General features: G+C 38.2%; 6 protein-coding genes and 2 long non-coding RNA genes across 11 annotated transcripts; 3 read left to right on the top strand and 5 right to left on the bottom strand.

Moving 5' to 3' along the window:
* Positions 1–78: 78 nt before the first annotated feature.
* On the bottom strand, positions 79–2880 carry LOC135678796 (uncharacterized). Its single transcript, XM_065191957.1, has 2 exons — positions 1146–2880; positions 79–552 (listed from the first exon to the last, which is right to left on the bottom strand). Exons 1-2 carry the CDS (start codon positions 2831–2833, stop codon positions 366–368), a joined length of 1875 nt encoding a protein of 624 aa, XP_065048029.1. The 5' UTR covers positions 2834–2880; the 3' UTR covers positions 79–365.
* A 7249-nt stretch (positions 2881–10129) lies between these two features.
* LOC135678795 (large ribosomal subunit protein uL10-like) lies at positions 10130–13167 on the bottom strand. The gene is made up of 5 exons (XM_065191956.1): positions 12815–13167; positions 12568–12636; positions 11015–11113; positions 10548–10940; positions 10130–10468 (listed from the first exon to the last, which is right to left on the bottom strand). The coding sequence occupies exons 1-5, from the start codon at positions 13070–13072 to the stop codon at positions 10325–10327; spliced, it is 963 nt and encodes a 320-aa protein (XP_065048028.1). The 5' UTR covers positions 13073–13167; the 3' UTR covers positions 10130–10324.
* A 67-nt stretch (positions 13168–13234) lies between these two features.
* LOC135678793 (uncharacterized) lies at positions 13235–18328 on the top strand. Of its 2 annotated transcripts, none has more exons than XM_065191954.1 (5): positions 13235–14583; positions 14745–16821; positions 17441–17501; positions 17585–17808; positions 18089–18328. In XM_065191954.1, exons 1-5 carry the CDS (start codon positions 14460–14462, stop codon positions 18132–18134), a joined length of 2532 nt encoding a protein of 843 aa, XP_065048026.1. In that variant the 5' UTR covers positions 13235–14459; the 3' UTR covers positions 18135–18328. The 2 variants fall into 2 exon arrangements, with proteins under 2 accessions (XP_065048026.1, XP_065048025.1); XM_065191953.1 differs by having other exon boundaries at positions 13558–14583; positions 14727–16821.
* A 699-nt stretch (positions 18329–19027) lies between these two features.
* Positions 19028–19468, top strand: LOC135680158 (uncharacterized). The gene has a single exon (XM_065194145.1). The coding sequence runs from the start codon at positions 19028–19030 to the stop codon at positions 19466–19468; it is 441 nt and encodes a 146-aa protein (XP_065050217.1).
* A 467-nt stretch (positions 19469–19935) lies between these two features.
* Positions 19936–21786, bottom strand: LOC135678794 (probable WRKY transcription factor 41). The gene is made up of 3 exons (XM_065191955.1): positions 21133–21786; positions 20922–21047; positions 19936–20787 (listed from the first exon to the last, which is right to left on the bottom strand). The coding sequence occupies exons 1-3, from the start codon at positions 21471–21473 to the stop codon at positions 20172–20174; spliced, it is 1083 nt and encodes a 360-aa protein (XP_065048027.1). The 5' UTR covers positions 21474–21786; the 3' UTR covers positions 19936–20171.
* Positions 21787–23385: 1599 nt separating this feature from the next.
* On the bottom strand, positions 23386–24413 carry LOC135678792 (uncharacterized). Its single transcript, XR_010515087.1, has 3 exons — positions 24273–24413; positions 24000–24191; positions 23386–23867 (listed from the first exon to the last, which is right to left on the bottom strand). It is a non-coding gene; the product is annotated as an uncharacterized LOC135678792 (long non-coding RNA).
* A 124-nt stretch (positions 24414–24537) lies between these two features.
* Positions 24538–25633, top strand: LOC135678790 (uncharacterized). 2 transcript variants are annotated; one of them, XM_065191950.1, is made up of 3 exons: positions 24538–25100; positions 25173–25320; positions 25413–25633. In XM_065191950.1, the coding sequence occupies exons 1-3, from the start codon at positions 25012–25014 to the stop codon at positions 25473–25475; spliced, it is 300 nt and encodes a 99-aa protein (XP_065048022.1). In that variant the 5' UTR covers positions 24538–25011; the 3' UTR covers positions 25476–25633. The 2 variants fall into 2 exon arrangements, with proteins under 2 accessions (XP_065048022.1, XP_065048023.1); XM_065191951.1 differs by having other exon boundaries at positions 24578–25088.
* LOC135678791 (uncharacterized) lies at positions 25258–27084 on the bottom strand. Of its 2 annotated transcripts, XR_010515086.1 has the most exons (3): positions 26647–26972; positions 25721–26570; positions 25258–25627 (listed from the first exon to the last, which is right to left on the bottom strand). It is a non-coding gene; the product is annotated as an uncharacterized LOC135678791 (long non-coding RNA). The 2 variants fall into 2 exon arrangements; XR_010515085.1 differs by lacking the exon at positions 25258–25627 and having other exon boundaries at positions 25679–26570; positions 26647–27084.
* Between the last annotated feature and the right edge of the window lie 130 nt (positions 27085–27214).

The raw sequence follows: 27214 nt of genomic DNA, 5'->3' as shown, positions 1-27214 counted from the left end.
AATTATGAAGGCAACAGAATCTGAAATCCATGAGAAGTGTAGGAGAACCCCAAAACATGATGGTTGATAATCTCTACAGAATAAGTAACATCAGATATCATCATTTGCTTGGAAAAAGATACCACTGTCATAGGACTAATATTACTTACTGTAGACAACCAGTTACATCACACACATAACCTTCTATGTAGCTGCTGTACATCATGCTAACCATTCTGGTACTTTAGGAGAAACAGCATATAGCAACAAAAGAAAACCCTATTTACCACAAACAAGCTTTTCCGCGAAGAGGCTTCCATCAATGAGCACAGGGACAAAACACTAACATTTAGATTGCTATCTTGTAATGATCAACAACATGGGTTTTACGATGGATGAAAGAAGGGATCTTCTTTGTTCTGGTATATTGTGAACAACTGCTTGGAGTATCGATTAGCAAGCTTGTGACAGTAATCAATCGCTTTTCGATCATAATTCTCCAAGTCCTTGACAGATTTCTTTAGTGGGCCAAAGGGGTCACCATCTGTAAGAAACTCGGCCATTCTAGACCCCCTGAGACAAAAAAAATGTCCGTCACTGATATACAAATACCATAGCACAATATCTCAAATTCAAGATGAGTTATGATCGAATAATCCTGTATACATACAAGCATGAAATTGAGCACGGGAAGGTTATCAATTATCTATCTACTTTTGGGATGAGAAAAACTATATCAAACAGCTCCTATTTTGACAAACATCTAATAAGCTTTTATTTAGATATGTTTGACCATCTCTACACTTCCATCTTAGTGACACATTTTATATCCATAATTTCCTTACTGCCCCAAATCCTGATCCATGTAGCTCGTAGCTAGTCTTACAGTCATCTTATAGAATTTTCCTTGTAGACTATGAGGCACAAGATGAAAATACAGAATTCAACCACAAATCATAAGTAATAAGTCATTCAGGTTACGATACAACTAGACAGCACTCTTTTAAATATGGTGAAAATGTTGGAAATGAAATACAATGGTTTGGTGAGAGCAAATCACTCGAGAGGCAATGTTGATAAACATATTACACGCTACCAGAATTTGGGGCATCAATCTGGATCAGGATTTCGGGCAGTAAGGAAATCTCGAGTAATAAGCATATTACCTTAGAGCATCAATCTTGCTGAATCCCCGCCTGTTGGTAAGCAGTGTTTCCTTCGCAGACTGCTCATCAGATGTTTGCTGCCGATAAAGAGCACAAACAGCTTTCATACAGAGCTCAGGATCCTTGGAAAATGATGATAGCATATCTGCCTCAAATTCCCAAACTTTAGTGTCCTTTTCACGGCGTATATTGGCTAAGACATTGTCAAGATCTAAATCACTACCCTCTTCTTCTTTAGAAGAAGAATTCTCTGAACTAGGTTCACTTTCAGGATTATCCGAACTGCTTACAATGAATCCACCCAAACTTTCACCGTCACTCTCTGAACCAATGTCATCAACCTCATTCCTTCCATTTACTTTGTCCTCTTCATCATCGTCACTGTCCGAGTACCCAAGCTTCCTGCATTCTGTCACCTTGTTTCTTGAAGTTCTGTTCTTGGCACTAGGAGTCGATGGATTGCCAGGTGACTTTCCTTTCACTGAGCTGTCTGATCTATAAACTTCTCGTAATAAAACCAAACGCCTCCATGAGGGGACCATATCTTCCACGACGTGGCTTGATTCTTTGTTCTCTTCAACCACACCCTCAACTTGCCTTAACTTAAGTTTGCTGATGGGAACATTATCATCAACATCATCATCGTTCTCACTGTCACTAGTGACTACTCTAGAAATACGCTTCCTTTTAGGTGTTGGAACTGATAGAACACCATCCATATGGCTGTTATCATCTTCCTGCAGTACAAGATTTCTACATTTATCAGAACGCATCACCTTAGTACTCTGGCCAGCCACCGATTCATTCTTCACATCTACAGCTTTTTCCACTAAATGTTCCTTCACCTCACAATCTTTAGTTAGTGTTTCATCGTCACTGTCACTGATCTCAATAACTTCCCCTGGTAAAGAGTTTTCCTTGTCCACTGTAGCTGGATTCTTTTTTGGGTCGGAAGCATTTTCCACAAGCGGCAAGACCCAAGCTTTTGTTTTCCCCTTCTCTTCTTCTATCTTTATCTCCGTTCCTCTCAAGCCTCGATTCTCATCTTCCAACTCTCTACATTTTCTCCAACAGCTGTTTAAGCCGCCCTTCTCCTTCTGCAGCGCAAGCATGGTCGCAATTGTTTCCTGAGCCCTCTGTTCCCTCTCGCCCGCAAGCCTACAAGCTTCCCATAAACGCGAGATCTCCTCCTCAAGGCTTGCACAAGCCCTCCTACGCTTCTCATCCTCTCCACCCGGACCAAGCTTTCCACCATCGGCATCTTGAAACCTCGCCTCCAACAAGGAGTACCTCTCCTTCTCCTCCCTCAACTTCCGCTCCGATTCCGCTCTCTCAACGCCGAACCCCTCTTCGCCCTTCTTGATTCGCTGTTCCAGGTCAGCGCACCTGGTTCTCAAAACCCCTAAATCCCGCTCGAGGCCCTCGATTCGCGCCTCGAGTTCGATCTTTTCGACCTCCTTCATCGTCAACTCCTCCGAGAAACTCCTCTCGATCTCGGCCTTCAGCGATGCCTCCCTCGAGATGAGAGCGCTCTCCGCCTTCTCGAAGTCCGCCTTCCGGAATGAGGACTGGAGGAACTCGATCAGACGCGGGATGCTCATACACTCCATCTCCGGCGAACAGTTACCGGAGGAGGAGGAGAAGCTCGGAGGAGTGGCCGGAATGTCGGTCGCGGGTTTGTGCCCCATCGGAACTTCAACCCTAGTGCTCACCAGAAGTGGAGGGAGATGGGACGTGACGAAGAGTTAACGACGTCGCAAGAATACCCGTGTCGACCTCATGATAAGCCCATTTCCCAGGTACGAGCCCAAGATACGGCCCATTAAAACTTCGAGCCCGGTCCAGCTTCTTACCCGATCCGAATCGACCTTGGCTTCAACAACACAATAAAAAAATAGATTTTGATGATTAAATATATTTTTTCTTGGGCGAATTCTCGAAAAAAAATTGAACTTTGATTGTTTTTTGTAAAGCACCCTTATTTTAAGAAATATATAAACAGCACCTACTTTTTAAAAAGATAATGTTAATATTAGAAAATCGATTAGGTTCACATAGAATTAAGTCAAATAAAAAATTTATTTAACTTAGAATCGATGCTTTTACTATATACATCGTTGTTTCATATTTATCAATCGACGTGATCTATGTTGTATAATCATTTATCTTCAATCGCTCTCTATTTCATTGTCATTATGTAGTGTACCTTTTAACCTCCAAGCATTATCGATTTTTTGCATCAATATATTTAAAATTGAATTGTTACCTATGAGCATTAAATTCTGTTGTCAACGATCAATTTCTTTAAGCTTCTATTTCATTGTTGTCTCATTGTTTAAGATACGTCTCTATTTCTATATGTTAAAAAATATGAACATTTGGTTTATTGTGTAGCTAAGGTTCTATTGATGTTTACTATTATAAACAATATTATAAAAACTTTTGTTTTACTATCAACATTTTAATTTTTTTATATAAAACTATATATTATTTTTACCAATTTATTTTATTTTCTAATAGATGATGTAATATTTTTGAGAAAAACTTTAAGAATAGTGCATATGCATCGCATAGATATACTATTCAAAATGATATAAAATTTTTAGGAAGACTTTGAACATGACACTTATGGGCATATGTCATTATTTTTTATTTTATTTTTTTGATATTTTTATGGATTTTTTAGCATATGAACAGTGTGTGATTTTTATTTTTATTTCCTTATTTTTTTGTATTTCTAACACATTATAATGCATACATGCAATATTTTTATACTTAAGCTTCTAAATTGGTCAAAAATTGGTCTTAAAAAAAATTCAACAGTGCATCACATAGATGCACTATTTATTTAAAATGGTCTTTTTTTTTTTGGAAAACTTTGAATATGACACTTATAGATAAATATCATTGGTTTTCTATTTTAAATTTTTTTTGATATTTTTATGAATTTTTGGCCATATGAATGGTGTATAATTTTTTTAAAATTTTCTACCTATTTTTTTCTAGTTAGATAATTTTTCATTGAATTATTAACTCTAATCCATTTTGGCTCTAAATCGAAAATAATTATATCATTAAACACTTATGATATACATAGAATGTACAAAGCCAACTACAAGAATATTTATTTAAGCATATGTATATTTTTATTTATGTAAATTCCTATTTAAATTTTGTTTAATTGACATTGATAATTTTTAAATTACATCTTTGCAATTTCATTTGTTGGTACCTATCTCTTAAGTCATTTCGATGATGAAGAGGGGTCAAAAAGTTATTTTAGTTGGATAATTTCAGGAATATTTTATGGATCATTTTCATTAATTCTTTATAGCACCTACTAAGCATAATCGAGCAAAATTAATCTCATTATAACTTGAATATACAAAGAATACTATATTTGATTATTTTCTAGATATCCTTGATATTTTCATATCTCGTGGATAAATATCGATAATTATAAAATGATGGTATGAGAATAATAAGTTTATAAGTAACGAAATAGAATTATCTTTTTCTATGTTCGATATATCTCTTTTGCTTAATCTATCAAATATTAGAAAAGTCATTGATATGGAGATATCTAGTTTTGAAGGGTATCTTACATATAAGTATTTTTTATTAGAATGATCAACCCATGGGGATTTGAAAAAATTGATAATAAATTTGCATCCAAGTGATGATGAGGAATTAGTGATGAATATTTGTCTGATGTATGTATTATATGTTTTTGCCTACATATTATTTTGTCAAAACAACTATAGATATAGTGGTCCTTGGTATCAACTATTAGAAAAAAAGAATTTTGTGATGCATTATTTTTGAGAAAAAATAAAAAAATAATGTAGTGTATAAATGTACTATTCAAAATAATCTCAAATTTTAAGGAAAGCTTTGAATATGATATTTATGGACATATGTCATTGATTTTTTATTTTAAAATTTTAAAATATTTTTATGGATTTTTTTAGGCATCTGAACTATGTATATATTTACAAATTCTCCTTGTCTTTTGTATTTCTAGCAAATTATAATGAATCAATGAAATATTTTTGTCTATTTAAATTTCTAAATAGGTCAATAATATACGTAGAAAACTTAGTCTAGGAAAGCAAATTTCTAATAGGCGATGCATTATTTTTGAGAAAAAAAATCAAAAATAGTTCATCACATAGATACACAATTCAAAATGATCTAATTTTTTTAGGAAGACTATGAATAGGACACTTATGGACATATGTTATTAGTTCTTTATTTTAGAAATTTTTTGATATTTTTTTTTTTGGATTTTTGAGCGTTCGAACAGTATGTCATTTTTTTATTTTCTCTTTTTTTTTGTATTTCTAACAAATTATAATGAATTTATGTAATATTTTTTCATATTTAAGCTTCTAAATTGGTCAATGATATATGTAGAAAATTTGATTAAGAAAAAAAATTATTAATAGGTGATATACTACTTTTGAGGAAAAATTAAAAATAGTGCATTGCATAGATATACTATTTAAAATGATCTAATTTATAAAAAAAACTTTGAACATGACACTTATAAACATATATAATTATTTTTCTATTTTTATTTTTTTGGTATTTTTATGAATTTTTGAGCATATGAACAATGTGTTATTTTTTTCATTTTATCCTTGTTTTTTCTAGTTATATAATTTTTCATTGAATTGTTAACTCTAATATCTTTTGGTTTTGAATAAAAAATAATCATATCATTAAACACTTATTATATGCATAGAATGTATAAAGTCAATTGCAATTGCAAGAATATTTATTTAAGCATATCTATGTTTTTATTTATATAAATTCCTATTTAATTATTATTAATAAATTTTAAATTATATATTTATAGTTTTATTTGTTGATACTTGTGGCTTAGGTCATTCCGACGACGAAGACTGTTCAAAAAGTCATTTTGGTTGAATAGTTTGTAGACAAAACTTTGTGGATCATTTTTCTGGAATCTTTATAGTACCGAAGCAAAACTAATCTTATTATCATTGAATATTATAAGAAATATTATATTTAGTCATTTTTTGAATATCCATGATATTTTCATATCTCGTAGATTAATCTCGATAATTATAAAATGATTATCCTAGAATAATAAGTTTATAGCTAATGGAGTATAAGTTTTTTTTTTTTTTGTCCGATGTATATATTATATTTAATCTAAGAGAAATTATTTATCTAAAGGTATTTAATTTCGAAAGGTATCTTATGCATAAGTCTTTTTTTATTTGAAGGATCAATCCATAGGGATTTGAAAAAGTTGATGATAAATTTAAGTCCAAGTGGTGATGAGGAATTAGTGATGGACTTTGTCGAATGCATATATTATATATTTTTTACCTATACATTATTTTATCAAAGCAACTATAGATTCTAGTAGTTCTTAATATCAACTATTAGTCCTTAATATCAACTATTAGATTCTAGTAGTCCTTAATATCAACTTATATTTATGTTTAATCTCAAATTTTTTTCAAATAATATAATCTTTAAGGCTTTTTGAAATTCAACCCTATCTTGAAACACCTATACAAAGACATTATTTGAGTTATAAAATAATATATATCAAATAAATGTAAGAAAATAACTTTTATGTTATACCTGACTAATGAAAAAATCATTATAAAAATAATCATCAACTACAATAAAAGAAACTAGTGTGTTTAACAACACATAATCATCTTGATTATAATGGTATTTAGCAAGCACTTATTCAATATTATCATACATGTCCTCACTTAAAGCAACCTGCCTACCAACAACATCTACTGAATTATAAATATTAAGATTTCTAACCTTGTATTATCTCTTCCACCAATTCATTTTCAAAAGATATTACCACTATCATTATCTTCATCACAATAAAATGGATCATTTGAGCCTATGAAAAGAGCTTTAAAACCTAAACTATTTAGTAAATGACTCTACTTAAACTTGATATATCACCTAACGTCTATCTATTAATATCATTAAGAACTAAAAATACTTCATCTGGAATAGGATCCTCCCTACAATGCGATGATTAGAAAGAAACCAATATTTTTTTGCAATCCATGAAAAAATCTAATACTAAAAGGGTAATAATAACACATTCACTTTTTAATTTATAGCAAAATATCATGCACTCATGCAATATTTCTTCGCATTTGATCTTCTACTTAGGTCTCAAACACCTCATAAAAATTAGGCTCTTAAAAAATATTTTCTAATGTGCGATAGACTAGTTTTTTTTGTCAAAACCCAAAAATAGTGCATCGCGTATCAAGACTTAAAAAGATATCCTAAAATTTAGAAGATATATTCAGATTGGATTCAGATGGACATATGTAAGTTTTTTTTTTCTTTCTATTTTATGTGTTTTTTTATATTTTTTTCAAAAAATTTCAACTCCTATAGAGTGTACCATTTTTTTATTTTTAAATTTTTTTTATAATAATATCATACACACATGCATGTTTTTTGATATTTAACCCTTTTAATTATATCCCATACACCTGATAATAATTTGGTCATAAATTTTTTTATTAATTTGTGATGCATTATTTTTTACTAAAATTCAAAAGTAATACATCGCTAGTAGGATCGGTTGGATATAAATCAGTCTTTTTTTATTTTTTTAAATTATATTTTTAGAATATTTCAATTCCTATATAGTGTGTCATTTACTATTTTTCCCTATTTGTTTCAAATTTTAATAAAAATATCATGTGCTCATATAATATTTTTGATATTTGATATTCTAATTAGATCCCAAATGTCAATAAAAATTTGACCTTCAGAAAATATATATGTGATGCATTATCTTCTACTAATTTTTTTTTTTTAATGGGCATCGCATAGTAGGACTTGTCAAAATATCCTGAAATTTTAGAGATATCTTTAAATTATATATATATATATATATATATATATATCTTTAAATTTTAGATTTTTTAGCTCTTGCAAAGTGTTTTTCTAATTATCTAAAATTTTTAAATCTTCACAAAAATATCAGACATATGAGCTTCTAATAAGGTCACAACCACCTGATAAAAATTTGGCCCTTAGAAAATATATTCTTATATGCAATATATTATTTTTTGGTTAAAATCTAAAAGCATTTCATTATATAGTAGGACTTGTCAAAATGTTCTAAAATTTTTAAAATCTCTTTAAATTTGATCTAGATGGACATATGTCAGTATGTTTTCTATTTTAGAAATTTTATTTAATATTTTTTTAGAATTATTTAGCTTATGCATATTTTATTATTTTTTATTTTTAAAAACTTTTTCAAATTTCTATAAAAGTATCATGCACTAATACAAGTTTTTTAACATTTGACCTTCTAATTAAGTCTCACACACCTGTTAAAAATTTGACCATAAAATATTTTTTTACTAATATGTGATGCATCAATTTTTATCAAAATTCAAAAATAGTATATTGCATAGTAGGACTTGTCAAAATACCTCAAAAGTTTTTAAATACCTTTTAATGGGATTTGGATGGATATATGTCAGTGTTTTTCTATTTTAAAATTTTTTATTATTTTTAAAATTATTCAAGCCCTACATAGTGTATCATTTTTTTGACATTTGACCTTCTAATTATGTCCTAAATACCTGATAAAAATTTGATCATCAGAAAACTTTTACTAATATGTGCATCATCACATAGCCAAATTTATCAAAATGTCCTTAAAAGTTCTAAGATACTATTGAGTTAGATCTAGATAGACATATGTCAGTATTTTTTTATTGATATTTTTAGAATTATTCAGGATGTGCATAGTGTGCTATTTTCTAATTTTTAAATATTTTTAAAATTTTCTCAAAAATATTATGCACTAATGTAATTTTTTTTTTTACATTTAACCTTCTAAATAGTCCTAAACACTTGATAAAAATTTGATCATAAAAAAATCTTACTAATATGTAATTCATTATTGTAGGTCAAAATCTAAAAATAATGCATCACATAGTAGATATCTCAAAATATCCTAAAAATTTTTAGATACGTTTGAATTGGATCTAAATGGACATAAGTCAGTATTTTTTTCATTTAAAATTTTCAAAATATTTTTTAGAATTATTCAAGTCATGCATAGTGTGTTATTTTTTTAATTTTTTTATTTTTTTTAAAAATATCATGCCCTCATATAATAATTTTTTATATTTGAAATTTAACCATCAAAATATTTTTACTAATATATGATACATTATTTTTGACCAAAAATACAATGAAACTGTAAGATATATACAATGTTTTTTTTTTTACAAGTTAACTAGTTTTGACTTACATAAATGTACAAAACCTTTGATAAATGTAATATCTTTTTACAGGCTCACAAATTTAACAATGAATATCAAAGAAGAAAAGATATTTTAAATACCATACTACATATAAATTTACATACATAAATAATCTTATTTAAATAATTATTAAATTATTTAAATAATGATCGAACAATAATAAAGATAATAGTATACTTACATAATATTTTTGGTATTCTTGATTCAAGAGGAAAGAAAAAATATATAAAAATAAAAAAGAAAATAAACAATAATAATCCACGTATGGAATAAAGAAAAAGACAATGATAGAAGAGAAACATTTTGCTTCTTCGTCCATATCAGTATCAATACTATGACAGCGTTACAATGCAACAATCAATTTATATTAAACCTTACTGAATAAATCGGATCAATCAACAAAAGCTTTACTGAATCAGACATCCAAATCCATTATTTTAAATAAAACAATTTTAAAATTAGCTATCCAAGTTTAAATAGATAAAATAACTCCTCAAAAGACGCTGTTTAAATATTTTTTTAAAATAAAAATGCTCTGAAAAAATTATAAAATTACTTTTTCAAAAATTCTTCCATTTTTTTTCATTATGATCCACCTGATGATTAAAAAAAAAAAAATTCTTTCTTTATATCTCAACCTGTGAAACAGACGAACAGATCCACCTGATATGCACCCAAAGCAAATTCTCTTAGTAATATCACACCCATGTAACGTATGAAAATTTTAATAACTAGAAAACATTTGCCAAGAAGAGAAAAGCCAGAGCTTCACGACATCTAGAAATTTTGGTAGTAAAATCTAATAGCTCAACAAGATAATTATGGAACCTCCAAATGCTACTTGTTCTATGCAACTCGAACACACTAATCGAACAAGCTAAAGCCCATGTCATCATCAGATTCCTCGGCAGGCTCCTCTTTCTTCTCTTCTGCAGGTTCAGAAGAAGATGCTGCTGCAGCATCTTCGGCAACCACAGGAGCAGCAGCAACAGCAAACTTGCTTGGATCCTGCACCAATCATAAGATTTAGAACATATATTCAATGGCAGAACAGGACTAGAACCCATAGCTCAGATTATGAATATACCTTTAGGTACTCCTTAACTTTTTCTGCATGTGGGAAGGAGTACTCTGTAGCAATTGCAACAGCAAGCACATTCTTGTACGCATTGATGAACATATGAGGAGCCGCCACAAGTGTCGGGTAAGAAATGGCGAGAGACAGTGAAGTAACCAATGAGACACCAGCTGCAAACTTCTCAATGAGGTCATCCTCTGTGAGATCCAACACCTCGGGACTGAAGACCGATCCATTATCATACACAGTCAGAATAACAAGGCCATACGAAAAAGGCCTAATCCCAAGCTTTGCAAGGAGAGCAGCCTCAGAAGAGCCCACTTTTTCTCCCTTCCTGATCAGTTCAACAGGGGTAATGATTTCCACAGTACCCTTGTTAATCTTGGTTGGGATGTTGAGCACCTGAGAGAAATGAGTTTCAGTATGAAACTACAAACGGTATTTGGTATGGTATACAAGACATTTATCTTATTGACCTGGAAGAAAGAAGTCTGTGAAGGGTCCAATCCAGTGTTGCCAGGGGGAACAACAACATCAATTGGTGCAACAAGTCCAACTCGCGCAGGAGCTCCAACCTGACGATGAAGGAAAAAAAGTGAACTGAAATTCTACTTCAAAATTTACCAATAGCAAAAGAAAACCATAGAGAAGTAGATCAATGAGAGGAAATGACAGCAGAAAGGAAAAAGGAGAACCCTACTTGCATAGACCTTAAAAACAATATGATCTTGCAAAATCTGATATCTAGAATTTACAACCATCTTAAAATCTTGTTGATTCAGTTGAATGACTATTATGCAATCATTTAGCCAGTCATGAACCATGTTGTCAACATTTTCTTCACAAGTGTCAAGCATTGTCAAATATGCTATAGTGACAAAATGTTGAAACTGAACACATAAATGCAACATCACTGCATCATTAGTAATGGCACAGATTTCAGCCCAACTATTGGTGGAGTAGATGAAAAAATGATTATTTACAAAAACCTGTTGTCATAGATGTGATAGGTAGGGTGGATCAAGTCTTTCACTAGCTCAATCAAGATTACATTGCTTTATGAAGCAAATAAACCTTCCCTTATATTAGTCTAATCTGCATACTTCAGTCAAGAAAGTCCTCATCACCAATTCAGACCAGAACATTCTTTGGGACAAGCTACATCATTCCTACTCTTACATATTAAACTAATTATATTGTCCTATGAATATCATGACAAAGAATTTTCCGTCTAAGGTACTTGATAGTGAATTAAGTTGCTGACTTGCAATTATATGCCACTCAAAAAGGTATTCCAAGCATTTATTAGTAAACTAAGTTGCTGACTTGTAATGTTTGAAGGGGTTGATACAAGAGTATACCATTTCTAATGTGTATATAAATATTTCTAGCTAGCAAAAACAGGTTGAAATGCTTTATCACCTTCTTATACTTACTATCTTAAATAAAGAAAACGAAAAAGGAATATCAACATATTAAAACAAGTCAAAATCCAAGTTCAATTCAACTCAATGGACATATTTATTAAAGATCGCCAGTTGTAAGTTAGGATGCATATCAGAATAACTTACTCAGATAAAGGGTCTATTCTGAGTAAGTTATTATTCTGATATGAATACCTATGAAATCCAATAGGATTAGAAGAATAGAGCCTTTATCTGCGCTACATAGAATACCTATGAAGTTCATACATATGACTACTCCATGCTATTGGATTTCATAGGTATTAATATCATTTTCTGCGCTACATAGAATGAACTTCGGCCAACTCAGTCACGAGCACAAGACTCGCATGTTTTTATCATTTTATATCTTATTTCATTTGAATTCTGATACATGCATCTTGTAATGAACCAAATATTTTTCCAGTGATGAAGTTGTGTCATTGTATTGGATCTGAGCATTGAAATTCTTTAAGCAAAAAAAATGACTTAACCTTGTCCCAACGGACCTACAAAAATCCCAATTTGAATTCAGAGCAAGAAGCAAGACTGGAAAAACAACAGGGATTCTCATAACATTAGCATACCTTGTACTTGGCAACCTCCTCACTAACTTCTTTGAGATCTCCCTTGGTAAATATAAGTCCCACATTTCCCTGAACAGCACGAACACAATAAGTTCTTGGAACAACCAAAACGAACTACGAATGATTAGCATCAAGAGATACTGAGCATAAAAGATAATCTTTCATCGCCTGTCCCAATGAAAGAAAATTACGTGAGCACGCTATCACAAAGAGAAAGCTTGCAAGATGGAAAGGGGGGAGAACGCACGACAAGCAGAGGGAGGAGGTTGAGGTAGTTCTTGTTGCCGGTCTTCTCAGCGTGGATCCTGATACAGCGGCGGATGAGGGTGTTCTTGCCCATGAGGACGATGGAGTCGCCGCGGAGGCCCTTTCGGATGTTCTGGAGCTGGTTGGACCCGACGTTGTCGGCGACCGCGATTAGCACCTTGCTGTACTCATCCAACAGCCCGCACAGCTTCTTGTCGTACACCACCTTCTTCTCCGCCTTCGACAGCTTCACCGTCATCTTGCCTTTCTTGTCCCAAACAAGATCGCCGAAGAGAGATGAAGCAAAAACCCTAAAACAAGCCGAGAAAGGTGAGAGGTGCTTTAACCCTAGCCGTTGTGTTCTCGTTTTATAGCATGAAGAAATGGAGTGGAGCGAAATGAGAGGGCGTGGACGGTCGAGATCGAATCAAGTTGGTTCATGACGTGGTGGTTCAACTGGGCCGGGTAATTTGAGCCACATGGGTGAATGTTCTGGTCTTCATGGGCCGGTTCACGCTGGGCCCACAGCAGAAGCTCCGTGGTGGCCCTTTGTGCGCAGCAGACGAGGTTGCGCAAAGCGCAAGCTTGTCCGAGCTCCCGCCGGACGACACCCCGCTTTGCGCCACTTCGGATTCCTCAGCTACCTCGGCGTGCGTTAAGTGCCGCCCAACCTCCCAAATCCCATAAAAGCCCTTCCTTTCGATCAGGTATAACTCCGTCATTACACCCATCAGTCGCAGCTACCACGGGCCCCCTTGCTGTCTCTGACACACCTAAAGCTGCGCTTGCCGTCTTTCCCAGTGGGACAAGGGTAAACAGTTCTCTTGCAACGACGGAGACATTAACAAGATCGTTGATCCATGAGCTGGATGTGGGGAGAGATGTGATGAGCTTCTGCAAGCAGACAAACGTCGCAGATCAAAGAACGACTCAGGCTGTCTTGGACTGAGAAGACTTGCGGTCAGACTGTCGTCCTCGAAGGTAAGCTGTGTTCTGCCTATGTGGTAGCAGTCCGTGCATGGGGGCCATGTGGAAGCAACGAGGTTGACGATGATGAGAAAACACAGCTATGGAGAGTCGTCTCGACCTGTGTCCGTGTCGGATGGATGCGCATCCAGGTGAGCCATTACTCGGAGACGATATCCAGCTTTTTGATCCCAATGATTCTAGTTGGTCAGAGCCTCCGGAGTTCATTAAATCGCCGAGTTCAGCAGCGCGGTAGCGGATTCGATTAGGGAAGGGTGATCGCCCTTCGTCTCTCTCCCGCTCTCGCCGTCTCATGATTACTCATGCCAAAACCTCACCTTTCTCCTCTTCCTCCTTTGGCTTTCGAATCCTTCTTTTCTCTCTCTCTCACAAGGCGGAAGCGCGACGGAATAAAGTGGGGAGGAAGAATGACCGGAATGCTTTCCCAGGTTCCGAGAAAGGAGCGATTTTGATCTCTGTTTCGTGGAGAAGTTCGAGGAAATGGGGTCGACCTTCTTTCTCTGAGGTGCCATTTTTCTGGGCATCGCCAATGTGACTCCATTTTGGTCCATTGTCTCGTTTGGTGCTATAAAGGAGGGATTTTGATCGGAGAATTTGAGGTGGTGGCGAAGGATCGGAGCTTGAGAGGGTTTTTGAAGGATTCATTCCATGCGAGAGAGATGGCGGAGGAGGGACTTGGATCGAAGGTTCGAGTGGTGCGGTGCCCCAAGTGCGACAAGCTTCTCCCGGAGCTCGCCAATTTCGCAGTCTACCGCTGCGGTGGCTGTGGCGCTACTCTCCAAGGTGAGCCCCAAGCTTCATTCGTCTGTGAATTCTTGCTGACGAAGTTTTTATCTTTATCTGTTTTGTTCTTGCTAAACATTAGGATAGTCATTTGGGGTAGGGTTATACGGTAACAATCGTTTGGTTCTTTGGGAATCATACAGCCAAGAAACCTGTTCCAGGTTCGGGAGCTTCACCGGAGAAATCTAATGAAGAAAACATGAAATATCTCGAGGTCTTGGAGCAGCATTGCACGGAGAAGAAACCGATGGTTTCAGATTCAAGTGCAGAGATCCATCATGAGGGCAGTGGAGATGATCGGACGGTGGAGTCACTATCACATGGATCAGCGGGTTCCCATGGTGTTTCTGTGACCGGATGTAAAGACAGTGACCTGATGAAGATAGATGATCTTCCCAAAGAAAATGGAAGTGCCGATACCAAGCATCAATGCCATTGGGAAACTCTCATTAGTAAGCACACCCACGATGTGTCTGAATTGGGTAAAACAGGCATGGAGAGTGGAAGAGAAATGAAACAACAGGTAGATGAGTCTCGTGAGCCTCAGCGAAGACAAGTCCGAACACCGAGAGCTCCCGTGGGAGACGGTTGGCCTGCTCCACTGCGTGATGAAGGCCCATCCGACTGTCATCGGTATCCAAGTTATATCAATGGTAATGTCGAGGGCGAAAGTCGACAGAACATGGATGGTGCTAGCAGAGTAGGCTACCTTGAACAAGACCGAGCAAGGCTTCTGAGAATGCTTGATGAGTTGAGAGATCAAGTGCAGCGAACTTGTGAGGCCTCAGACAAGCCGAAGAGTTCCTATGTCCATCATGATCATGTTAAATGGTTTCCTGAAACCTCATCATCGTCAGACCCGAATTCATCTCAGTATTTCCCAACACTGCATGATCATAATGCTGCCATGGTAAATTTATATTCTAATGTGCCGGCTGAGGGTGGCATACCTGGTTATGGTGATCCATTTGCTCAAAGAAGAGTTCCCTTTCACCGACCCCATGAATATCCACCGAGACAGGTCGATGGTTTCCTTTATGGACAGTTTGCTCTTGATCCTGTTATGTCTTACCATCATGATGGTTTCTATCATCAACCTGCCTGCTCATGTATGCAATGCTACCAGAGACCATTCTTGCTTCCTGCAAGAGCCCCATCCACAACTATTGGCCATCAGAGGATTCTGTATCCCGTCAATAATTATGAGTTCTGCAGAGTTGATGGTCCCTCAATTATTGGTTCCAGAAACTCTAATATAAGGGTTGACAATGCTCCATTGCACAGACTTGAGCCAAGATCACACAGTAGAACCAAATTCAGCAAGAATAATGCACGTTCCTGTCGACCCATTGATGGTGCTGCCCCATTTACTATTTGTTCGAGTTGTTTCGAGCTTCTGCAGCTACCTGAAAAGTCTTTGCTTCTGAAGAAGAATAACATTAATCTGCAGTGTGGATCTTGCTTTAAGTTAGTTGCGATCCAGTACCATGGAAGTAAGATTGTTATTTCTGCCCCAACACCAGTCTCACGTGTGTCTTCCGAGAACAATAACTCCTCTCATAATAGCACAATCAATGGTATCCAGTCTACCGATGAGAAACTAGTGTTGCCTTACATTTTCACAAGCAATGATCACGAGATGAAAGAAAAAGGACATGATTTACACTCGAGGGAATCAGAGAAAGAGTATGGGTCATCTTTGTCTCCTGGTACGTCTGGATATGTTGAGAGCCCAGAAAGTGTGATTTTGCAGAAGGATGATCCTAGCTTGCCCGGGATGCCCTCAGATGCTCAGGCAATATCAGGAGTTCCAAGTTTGCCACTTCGTGAACATTTTGGCTACTTACTGTCTGATCGTGCAGCTGATGGATCTGAAAGTGGAAGTGAGAGTAACCGTTCTGATCAGGCGAGAAGTACATCATTAAATGGTAACTTCAAGCAGAACTCAACAAAAGATGTACAAGTGGTTACTGAGATGGACTTGTCAGATGAGGAGGATCCACCTTCTGGTTTATCTCGAGACTCGTGGGACATGATAAGCAAAGATGAGACTGAACCAAGGATCATCAAGGCTGGTGATTCATTCTTTGCTGGCCTGATAAAGAAGAGCTTTCGGCCTCTTAATCAATCACTAGGTCATAGTAGATTTAAAGTTTCAATTAATGACCACCCCATTCCCGATCGATTGATTAAGAAGGCTGAAAAGCAAGCCGGTCCAATCTATCCTGGCCATTATTGGTGAGACTCTTGTCAGAAACAAGTTGCTTTTTTTGAACTTCTTGTATATGCATGCTTTCCACATAACATCCAAACTAAGTTATCATCTTAATGATTGTTAAACGTAGGTTTATAACCCACAACTCAGTAAATGTTTCCCAGGAAATCATAGCTTTTAAATTGTGGCATCGAGGAGTTTAGCTCCTTGCTCCACATTGAGCTGGTGGTTACACTATGTGAGCAAAATAATTTTAGGTAGGAGTTATTCAACTTTTCTCCACATATAAGTTATGCTTCTGTTCTTTGTTTGTTTCTGGTGTCTTCGGAGTTTGGTCATATGCATTGGATTTCATGGCCTTTCTTTCACATGTTGACCATGTCAACTGTGTGCAATCATTGGGTTGGCAACCGGCAATTATGCTGCTGCCATGTCTATAATGCTGGCCCAGGCTTCGGTGCATAGATGTCTATTCTGGACAATTAGAACTGCCTTTTCTGGTTGGGTATAGTGACTAGATTGCTATCCAATTGCCTGACTCAAATTCACATAAGCTGTTTATCTGTGCATATCGTAGATCATATATACCGAGTGCTAAGATCCTATCTTGTTTCTTGACGGTGGCTTTGCTTCCTCGTTCAGGTATGACTATCGTGCCGGATTTTGGGGTGTGATGGGGCATCCCTGCCTTGGGATAATTTCTGTAAGTACAACTATAGGATGCAGAATTCTATGATCACTACAATCAACAGGTCAAGACAATATAATAACATATCATTTTTGCAGCCGTTTATTAAAGAATTCAACTATCCTATGCCCAAGAACTGTGCCGGGGGAAATACCGGTGTTCTTGTGAATGGGAGAGAGCTTCATCAGAAGGATTTGGATTTGCTTGTCGGTCGAGGACTTCGAGCGACCAGAGGTTGTTCCTATATAATTGAGATTTCTGGGAAAGTTTGGGATGAATCATCTGGTGAAGAGCTAGATGGTCTTGGCAAACTGGCACCAACGTGAGCTCCTGCATGCAAACCTCTCTTGATTCCATGAAGTTTCATCACCTTGTGCGCATAGATTACTGCATAGTTCCTTCACTTAAAATGATCATCTAGCAACTAATTCCTTTATACATTTATGCTGTGCTTGTAATCATCCAAAGGTCTGATTAATTACCTAGCTGACTCCCAACTACAATTTTTCGAATGCATGTGATGTTTGGCTTTGATGCTCCATAGAAGTCCTACCGTCGCTCAATCTTGCATTTGTTCTTGCTAATTCTGAAGTTTTTGACAGGGTTGAGAAGGTGAAGCATGGATTCGGCATGCGTGTTCGGCTGTGATGATCATACTGACGACAACAGATCATCTGATGGGGACATCATCATCTTGAGACTCATATAGATAACTAATGTGTTTCTTTAGTGCTTTTCACTCTGTCTCTCTTTTTTCATTTTGTATTGTATTTTGTGTTATAATGCTTCAGCTGTATGATACATTGAGATCGAAGTAGTTTGCCTGCAGAAACATCATTTTGTGCACCCATTGTTGTTACTAATTCTCAGGTTGTTGCTAATAAGATCAAAACTCTCTGCCTCAAGAAAGCGCCCTTCATTTTTTTTTTAAATCTATAATATATATTTTTTCTATGGACCGACTGATAGGATGAATCAGTTTCATTATAATATTTTTTTTAATATTATTATAGTACTTTCAGTAATATCAGAATACATATAAAAATATTATAATATAATATTTCTGTACAAAGTGAGTAAAAGTATTATGTTTTTTTATATTTTTATAATATGTTATAGTATTTTTAACAATAATAAAAAAAACATGTTATTATAATTTTGTTTTCAATAATACTAGGAAAGCATATATATATATATATATATAGATAAGGTAGTGCGTCTAGATTATTTCCATGTGTTTATGGAGGATTTCTATAATTAACCTACGAACGAAAGAAGATAGTTAACTATGTGTAGTTTAGAGCAATGATAAAAGCCATTTAATCCCTTGATCAACTCCATTATGAGCTTGATTTGCTTCATTTCTAGGTAGATTTCAAGCTTTCCTTCTAAATTATGAGCTCATTTAATTAAGATTAGCGGCTCCTCCGTAATTAACCACATCATGCGTATATGTGTACTTAACGCTACATTACAGCTTTGGTGATCGCCTTTGCTTGCTTCTCTCCTCCTCATCCTTTTTCCTGTTTCCTTCCGCTTTCATGGAGAAGGCTCCAGCCGGTGCTTCGGCCAACAGGCTCGTGTGGGACTGCGGCAGCTCTCTCTACGACTCCTTTGAGCTTGAGTCGTTGATGAGGCAACTCGACTCCGCTGGCGCCGGTCGGTGCTTCTCCATGCCGCACTCCGCCGTGCCTCCTCCTCTTTCGGCGCCGCTGGGCCAAGCGCGGAGGAAGCGCTCACGAGTCGCGAGATGGTTCAAGAACATGGCGTGGTTGGTGCTGCGATCAAAACCGCTCAAAGAACATGGTGGAAATTCCAGTTCGGGCTGTCTTGCTTCGATCTCAGAGGCGTGGGGGAGGGATCTGGGATCGCCGGAATGCGGCCGGAAGATCATGTCGGAGCGGTTTACCGACAGGACCATCGCCGCCAAGGAGTACTCTGTTCATCGTAGCAGTTGTGTCTTATGTGGCGGCCATGACTGATCCAGTTCTTGATGACAATGTTAGCTTCTACTGTGGGAAATTTTCTTGAATCAAGCTTCTAATTAAATGCACATTACATCTTTTTGTGCTGTAATCTCTTCCTTGTTAAGTAGGAACACCAATTCATATTTCCTGTGTGTGTAGATCAGTAGGAACATCAATCTGACTTTTTGAGAATTCTTTCGTTCCCTCAGTTTGATGCTTTTGATTGCACTCAAAAGGTTGCTTATGTTGATATCGAGGTCAACCATTGTTTAATTGCACCTCGAAGTCAACCATCGGATACTTGCACTGTTTAAGAGTTGGGACGTCAACCCACAGCCCACTATTGCCTGCCTCGTTGTCAACGCGCCGGTCCTCGCCGCAAGCACCGACATGGCCAAACTTTCTAATGGTTCTCTTGGTTATCACCGAGTGTTTCTGGATGATACTGCAACCAGAGCTGAATTCCAATATGTACCGAAAGCTTGAAGGCAATCTTTTGTTCATTAAGAACAAGGCATGTACACGTAGAGAGCATAAAGCTTAAAAGAGAAGAAGCAAACTACTGTATCAATCTCGATCACATTAGTCCTAAATGAATGCAACAACATAATTCGCTCACTCTAGCTTTTGTTTGGTGCAGAAGGCCTGCAAAACTTGGTTGAACAACAGGCTTATCTTGACACTTACTGATAGCAATGGATTCTGTTTCTAAGATGCATCAGAAGAACTTTGGAGCATCGAAAGGGAAGATTTGATCGAACTCGGCGTGGTCGAGCATGAAAGCTGCATCCAACTTGGGGGAATTGGTCGTGGACGTCGCAGCAGAAATGATCTCGGTGAGGTCGGATTCTGAGGTGTTGGGGGCTATTCCACCTCCATAGCCGCTCATTTGGCATGGAGAGACTGAGAAGTAATTGGACTCCGAGGTAGTTGGTGAGATGAAGGGAGAGAAGCTGCCCACGTAGGTGTTCTCCAGGGGATTAGTGGATGAGAAGACACGGCTTTGAGGTCCGAAACTGTCGAGTGGAGTCGAAGGGAAGGAGAAGGACGAACTCAGGACTTGATCGTGCATGTTCAACCCTTCGGTTTCCACCCTGAGACTTGACTGCAGATGCTGGCGAGGATGATGCAGTAGTGCTTCATGGATCGTAGGAGGGTTTTCATGGCTTTGCCGCAACTCTGGTTCTGGAAGCGGAGACGGTTGCGGCCTCTGTAGACAAGTGTGCTCTCCTCGGTAGGTGATGTCGAAGACGCAGGGGTCCTGATCTGATCTCTGCACTTGTTTCGTCGCAAGACATCCGACGCTGTTGCGGTGGCTGCATCGGTAGTAGCCTCTGCGAGAGTGTGCCAATCGTGAGTGCCCGAAGATTTAGGTGGGCTTTTGGTGATTGCGAGCAGAAAGAATCCGCCATTATCGAGCTTGGAAGAGACGAAAAGAACAGGGGAAGAAACAGAGGAGATTTCTAACCTTGGATGCCTGGCTCCGAGGATCTCCTTCTGCCCGTACTTCCTCCAGCTATAGCCATCCTCTAATCCTTCGGTCACTCCGCCGCTGGAAACACGAACTTGGTTCGTCCATTTGGGTAGAGTTTTCCTGCAATCCAAAGATATTAGAAAGTGATGTCAGGTGAGAAGAGCTCTTTATGTGCTCTGTTTAGCTGCAATTCACCGGTGTGTACCTCTTCTTGCACATCTCCATGCGCTCGTGTTCCTTGAAGACCCTCTCCGAGCTCTCACTCCTCGGGCTCCCGCTGTTGGACCGAGGCGAGTCAGATGCCGCCGCGGCTGCCGCTTCTGCTATTGCGTTGTGGCATTCTGGCTGCCGTGACATCTCGTAGTCCACTAGCTTAGCCATGGAAATGGCTTCCTCCAAAGTGGATCTCACCCGTTGCAGCAACGATTTGCAATGCTCAGCAAGGGAAGGAGCTTCCAGTTGCGCTTCCAGCTGCCTCGCCTGCTCCTCTCCCTGTGCTAGCAGCCTCAGCAGCGAACTGAGATCCCACGCACCAGTGCTCCCCATTGCTTAGCTTGAGAACTAGCTGAGTAACTCTTCAAGCACTAGAATTTTGCTCAGATTACAATGGAAAACGCGGTTCTTCGGAATCCAGGAAGCAGATAAACGCAACAATTATTACAAAGCTAATGCAGCTGACACCCAGCAGAAACTAACACTGGGAGCTACAGTACACACTTCCACCGTGATAGGTCATAATCTACTTCTGAAGGCAAAGAGGTAGGAAGCTGGTTGATGTCTCCCTCTTTCTCTCTCGATCTATCTATCTATATCTTTTTGTTTCACTTTTGCTGCTCTCTTGTGTAGAGAAAGATGCGAGGAGAAATAAACAAAGGGGAGTGGTATTTAAACTGGAGGAGGGGAAGGCTGGGTCATGGAGTTCCATCTGTGGATTGTGTTCGTACGATGCAGGGGGGGCTCACACGTTTGACCGAGAACGCCTAGATCAGTCGCCATCATCTTCTCTTCTTCGGTCTTCGGTCAGAAGGGAGACCGATTTGTGCTGACCCATTCAAAGCTTGAATTGTCCGGTAAAGAGAGGCTAGCTTGGGAATGTCAACCGGAGAAGAGAGGTTGAAGTGACGGAGAATCTGGACGTCTGCTTCCCCTCCGCGTTAGGCAGCGAGTGGGGGAGACGTCTTCAGTGGCGGTAGTTCTATGTGCTTCCGGTTGGTGGACTAGGGCTCTTGCGTTGGAGCGGAGCGTCCAACCAGCGAAGGACGTCTTCTCATTTGTTGATAGCGTAAATGCCAGTTCAAACAACGGGACCCGCATCGGTTGGCCAATGGAAACTGCTTCATCCGTGGTTGGTGGCTCGGTCAACACAAATAAGACGGTTTCGTGACACCACAGCGGGGAGCCCACACGTGAAATAGGTAAGCCTCTTTTTATATTGTTCTTTGGAATTTAAGCAGTGGGGTTTTGTTGCGACATAAATAATATTATATATATATATATTTACTTATTTTGTTGCCACATAACGAGGAATTTAAATGTAACAGTTGAATGTTTATGTATGTTTTACATAATTAAATTAGATAGATTTATGATGTCATGCTGAATTCATGGTACTATGTGAGCATTCCCTTCTCGATTCGGCTTCAACCACAAGCGCCTGTAGCAGATAAGGAAGACGAGGAGGAGGATCCGCCATTGAGAGGGGGACACAGATGGCACCACAATTTAGAAGCCATCGACTAACGCGTTTGTTTAATCTCATGCTGCTGCGCGTCGACAGAAGGTACAAATCGAGGTGTTTCGTCATTGGATCGAACAGGAAAATTGGAAGCAATCACAACGCAATCAAGCATTTGAATTCAAACCTTGAAGCTTCAAGGCATCAGGACGATAAGGGAGACAGCAAATTCCATAAGACCGATTCAACGCTCTCTTGCAGTGCCCATGGTTGGCACAGGTGTTTGTTTGCAGGTACATGACCCGAGTCACTTTCGCATCTAGAGAGATAAAGCGAAGCTATTTCGAACATGTCGGCCATTCAATTAGCTGAGATCAAATACAAGGGGTTCCACTATTTCCAACAGGATTAATTAATTTTGGCATGATTCTTTTAATGTTTACAAAGTTCGATGTCAGTCAACGATGGTCTAATGACTATCCTTCACAACTGTTGGTCTTGCGTCAGGGTTGATCGAGTCAAACTTAGAATTCATCATGTGGAATTATCATCGAAATGGAGTTGGAAGCGGTCAAATAGAATCTCCCATGCTCCCCTCTGGTTCTTAAATCAAAGAGTTTGACGTAGAAGAAACAGTAGAGGAAACGAAAGATCAAGGGTACGAATGCCTCACTAATTATGGAGCCGCATCACATCAAGAACGATGGCTACTGGTAGGTGGCCAAGATCACAGGATGGAGATGGGCCTAGATTTTTCGATTCGAGGGCCTAATACAAACAATGTACCATTGGTTGAACCAAGTTTATGTTTATACATCAAACAACAGAACCTAAAAGAAAAGATTGAAACTTGAGTTCTACACTTGGGAGTATATCTCGCATGTACAGATGCAACACAACTGGCTTGTGTTCCTATTCATTGAGCAGAGGCTGAAATATATGACGCAGTATAAGCCAAGAAGGCCGAACTGTCGATTCCACAAGCTTAGATTCACGAGGACAATGATTTGTTCTGGCAGCGTTAGGTGGTGGAGCACTCATTCTGGCTTGTGGCTGGAACAATCATGGAGCTTATCATTGCTTTCTTCTACCATGCCTTGTTTTCTTCCTTCCTTGTGAGCATGGTGGAGTGTGTTGACCTGACACTCTATGGCATTGTGTGTGTCCGTGTGTTTGAGGAGTTTAACTCGTGACAAGTTTCTTCTCTCACGGACAAAATATATATTTCGGTGATGAAACTTGACACCAATATCCCTTTGTGAGAACTGTTTATATCACAAGAAGTAATCTTGATAAGCAATGCATGCAGAGAATCTATGATATAGTTTCGATCAGTTTTTTCATGCCAAGCCGTGATAAAAGGAATTCGGTCTAAGCTTTTCCTTTGTGTGGATCACCTTCTAGCAATAGGCATTCAAGGTAGCAGCTAAATCATCACGAGGATGAACTGATGGTACATCATATGAGGCTAGGAGAAGGATTGGATGGCTCGTCCTCACAGCTTTCGTGATGTAGATAGCCATGACCTACAGGTGATCATTTGGTGCATGCAGCCGCCCTATCCATTTCTAGACCATTTACAGTGCCTTCTGGGAAAGATGACTGTTCATGTAACTATTATGATGTAAAGTCACCAATAAAGTGATTGCAACCATCAAACTATCACTTACATGTGAGGAAGAAACCACTTCATTGTCTCATATCACAAGCTTCGGGACTTACTCTCTCTTCCTATGTGCAGACAACTCCCTCAGAAACAAAATAAACAAGGGAAAGTTTAGATCAGGAATTCAAGAAAAAGAGAAAAGAATGAAGAAAGCAGATTATTTTCTCCTTTGGAAACATTCATCCTACTTCTCTATTTATACTAAAGATAGGTGATGAAAAGTGAGAGTGGTTTTTAATGCAGAGAGACCTGCAAAGAGTTTGCATTCCTCATCACCTCCACCTCTCACTTCCTGTGGGTTACATGTGACCATCTGAACCCAAGGGGACCATGCCAAAGACTAGAATCCATGCAGTTCGTCATGGCGATTTCCTTCCAACCAACATGGTCTGGGCCCTCCATCCCTGGAGATCATCCCCCTTGCATCTCAACTTTGGGTCAGTGGAGAACATTTTAACCATTTCAATCTAAACTTTCTTTAGTGTCAGATTTTTCCCACTACAGAGCAACCCAAAGAAACAATAATACAAGTGCAGGGGCAATGCATGCGTTTGGTTGCCAAAGTGCAGTTGAGGAAGAAGGTCCATTCTCAATCAAAGGATGTAAGTGGGAAGCTTATGGCAACAAGCAAGTTCTTCTGCTTCATGTTAGTATAAATAGACCATGGAGAGAGAGAGATTGTGTGTGTGCGTGAGAGAGAGAGAGAGAGAGAGAGAGAGAGTGTGTGTGTGTGTGTGGTGGCAATGGGAGATCAGAAAACCGAGGTGTATTTTGTCTTTATGAACTTTGATCCCAAGTATGAGCGTCTCCATGCAGATCGGTGGGTCGAGCTGTAATGTTCCACAGCATCTTTCCTATGTTCTCTTGCTTGGTGCTTCTTCTCCCTCACGGTGGAACCTTGCAGGTCAAAGGAAGGCGTGGAGGAGCTTGACACTTACCTGAGCAAGAAGCACGACCGATTGCTCGAAAAGCTTTTCCAGCCAAACACCTACAAGAAGAAATCTTCCTTAGCCATTGTTGACGGCTTCTCAGTGGAGATAACCAAAGAGCAGGTATTCTCTCAGGGTTGCAAAGTGCTTCTCGATCATGTTTTATGTCACTGCTAATGAAACGTATGCTTCGGTTGTCGTAATCTATTCTTCAGGCAGCCACTCTCAGATCTGCTAAGGAAGTGAGGGTGGTTGAGAAGAACCAAGAGCTTGCTTGACAACATATTTGATGGCGTCAAATACTCTTGTAGCAGTATATTGCTTGTGTTTCTCCTTCATGTATTAAAGACTCTGTATGCGGTGATGGTTGATGAGCGTCTTTGATGTACAACAGGAGACATGGAAATAGACTGTTGCAGAATATGCATCCCTGCCATGAGCAGACATCTCAAATATTAGATCAAACTAAACACCTCAGATATTAATAACAATCTTCCTTTCCAATTGCTGAGAAACTAATTACATAAGAGTTGAAGAAAATGATAAGAACAAAGCTGAATCATGAATCAGTCATAGCCATAATTGGTGCATCATCTCCTTCATCACTGAACCCTGTGCAAATCCATGCTCAGCCCAGCCGCTCCGCCAAAACTTGATGAGAAAGAAAACAAGTTTTTTCGTCAAGTAGCATCCATCCTATGGCAGCGAGAACCAAAAGGAGAAGAATGATGGAGTGGCATCAGAGAGAAGAAATGTTCCTGGATCTATGGAGGCACAAGAAAATTGGTGCATGTCTGCCACTCTGTTTGTTCGGAATGACTACAGCTTTCTGAGATCTAATGACATGGACTGTAAATTCAGAAGTTGGATCAAGGATTTGCTTTCAGGAAAAAGAAACAAACGATTCTTTACACAGTTTCAACTTAGATTCTGAGAAGTTTATGGGGAAAAGGAACACTTGTTTGATGAATGCATTGTCTGTATACTATATCCTGTAGGATGATCCAAGAACAGGACATATCATCATGAATCGTTGCATACATCAGATGAGGGGAAATGGAATAGGTGTTTTCTTTTTGGTGGTTTAGAATCTTGGACCTGCCATGTTTCTTGGGTGAGTGCCATTGTCCAGTTCCTCCATGAGCTTATCTTCCACAATACCAGAAAGCTCTCTCCATGTGCAAATTAGGCAGCATCTGCAGACAGGATAGAGACTCGTTATCTTCTTCTCTACAGTCCAACACCCGGTTAATGTATCCAGATTTATCATCTACTGGGTGGATGTATCCGAAATCATAAACCTGCACTCGTTTCTTTCTCCTCATCCTAAATCTTCTTTATCACAGACTGTTCATCGGACATGCAAAATTCTCCTGCAAGGGCAGATGGACTTTTCAGATAGGAAATCCTTGCTGTTATCTTAATTGAAGAAGGGAAGAGCAAGCTTACATCATCTGGTGAGAACAGCCCGAGGAGGAGTAAGCTGCAAATGATGAGAATTCATTTCAACCAGCAGACACAGACATGAATGCTCAGTACTACTCTTAACTTCAGACCTCTGTAGGTTCTTCCCATCCTAATGGGATGCATATTATTTTTGACTTGGTCACATCCTATCATTGTCCACTTCTGTTGGATTTGTCACAAAGTGCAACAATTCAAAGGATCCCTTGGTGTGTATAAGAAACAAGAGAGCTGAAATTATTATCCTGAATTATGCCCTGAACAGTGCATAGGCTTAGCTCTTTGTCTGCTTCTGCTGTCAGAGTTAGAATTGTTGTTTGCCCAGTCCTTCCAGATCATATACATTTCTGGTCCAGCTTCTTCATGATTTCTTTTATTCTTGATCATGTGATCCAGAAGTAAGGTTCAAAATCTAATGTGAAAACAGAAGTGGATTCACTATGACCTTCTCTCTGCTTTCAGCAGCTGTCCATGAGACTCACTTCAGTGTCCATATAGAACATAGAGCAGTTGTGTGGAGCAGATGAAACACTGAGGGAATTCTGAGGTATTC

The sequence above is a fragment of the Musa acuminata genome, chromosome BXJ1-7 (genome assembly GCF_036884655.1).
Source record: "Musa acuminata AAA Group cultivar baxijiao chromosome BXJ1-7, Cavendish_Baxijiao_AAA, whole genome shotgun sequence".
Classification (NCBI taxonomy): Eukaryota; Viridiplantae; Streptophyta; class Magnoliopsida; order Zingiberales; family Musaceae; genus Musa; species Musa acuminata.
Note: the sequence above shows the minus strand (reverse complement) of the source record. Positions and strands in the feature narration are given on the sequence as shown.

What these genes read in the sequence shown, in the direction of transcription:
- LOC135678796 (XM_065191957.1), bottom strand. Translation starts at nt 2,833, where the DNA reads ATGGGGCACAAACCCGCGACCGACATTCCGGCCACTCCTCCGAGCTTC. An exon ending in AGCAAGATTGATGCTCTAAG is followed by an intron (nt 553 to 1,145) that starts GTAATATGCTTA and finishes TTTTTGTCTCAG; the next exon opens with GGGGTCTAGAATGGCCGAGT.
- LOC135678795 (XM_065191956.1), bottom strand. Translation starts at nt 13,072, where the DNA reads ATGACGGTGAAGCTGTCGAAGGCGGAGAAGAAGGTGGTGTACGACAAG. An exon ending in CACAGACTTCTTTCTTCCAG is followed by an intron (nt 10,941 to 11,014) that starts GTCAATAAGATA and finishes CATTTCTCTCAG; the next exon opens with GTGCTCAACATCCCAACCAA. An exon ending in AAGTTAAGGAGTACCTAAAG is followed by an intron (nt 10,469 to 10,547) that starts GTATATTCATAA and finishes TGATTGGTGCAG; the next exon opens with GATCCAAGCAAGTTTGCTGT.
- LOC135678793 (XM_065191953.1), top strand. Translation starts at nt 14,460, where the DNA reads ATGGCGGAGGAGGGACTTGGATCGAAGGTTCGAGTGGTGCGGTGCCCC. An exon ending in CCTGCCTTGGGATAATTTCT is followed by an intron (nt 17,502 to 17,584) that starts GTAAGTACAACT and finishes TCATTTTTGCAG; the next exon opens with CCGTTTATTAAAGAATTCAA. An exon ending in CTTGGCAAACTGGCACCAAC is followed by an intron (nt 17,809 to 18,088) that starts GTGAGCTCCTGC and finishes AGTTTTTGACAG; the next exon opens with GGTTGAGAAGGTGAAGCATG.
- LOC135680158 (XM_065194145.1), top strand. Translation starts at nt 19,028, where the DNA reads ATGGAGAAGGCTCCAGCCGGTGCTTCGGCCAACAGGCTCGTGTGGGAC.
- LOC135678794 (XM_065191955.1), bottom strand. Translation starts at nt 21,473, where the DNA reads ATGGGGAGCACTGGTGCGTGGGATCTCAGTTCGCTGCTGAGGCTGCTA. An exon ending in ATGGAGATGTGCAAGAAGAG is followed by an intron (nt 21,048 to 21,132) that starts GTACACACCGGT and finishes TTTGGATTGCAG; the next exon opens with GAAAACTCTACCCAAATGGA. An exon ending in CTCGGAGCCAGGCATCCAAG is followed by an intron (nt 20,788 to 20,921) that starts GTTAGAAATCTC and finishes ACACTCTCGCAG; the next exon opens with AGGCTACTACCGATGCAGCC.
- LOC135678790 (XM_065191950.1), top strand. Translation starts at nt 25,012, where the DNA reads ATGGGAGATCAGAAAACCGAGGTGTATTTTGTCTTTATGAACTTTGAT. An exon ending in GCAGATCGGTGGGTCGAGCT is followed by an intron (nt 25,101 to 25,172) that starts GTAATGTTCCAC and finishes GGAACCTTGCAG; the next exon opens with GTCAAAGGAAGGCGTGGAGG. An exon ending in TGGAGATAACCAAAGAGCAG is followed by an intron (nt 25,321 to 25,412) that starts GTATTCTCTCAG and finishes TCTATTCTTCAG; the next exon opens with GCAGCCACTCTCAGATCTGC.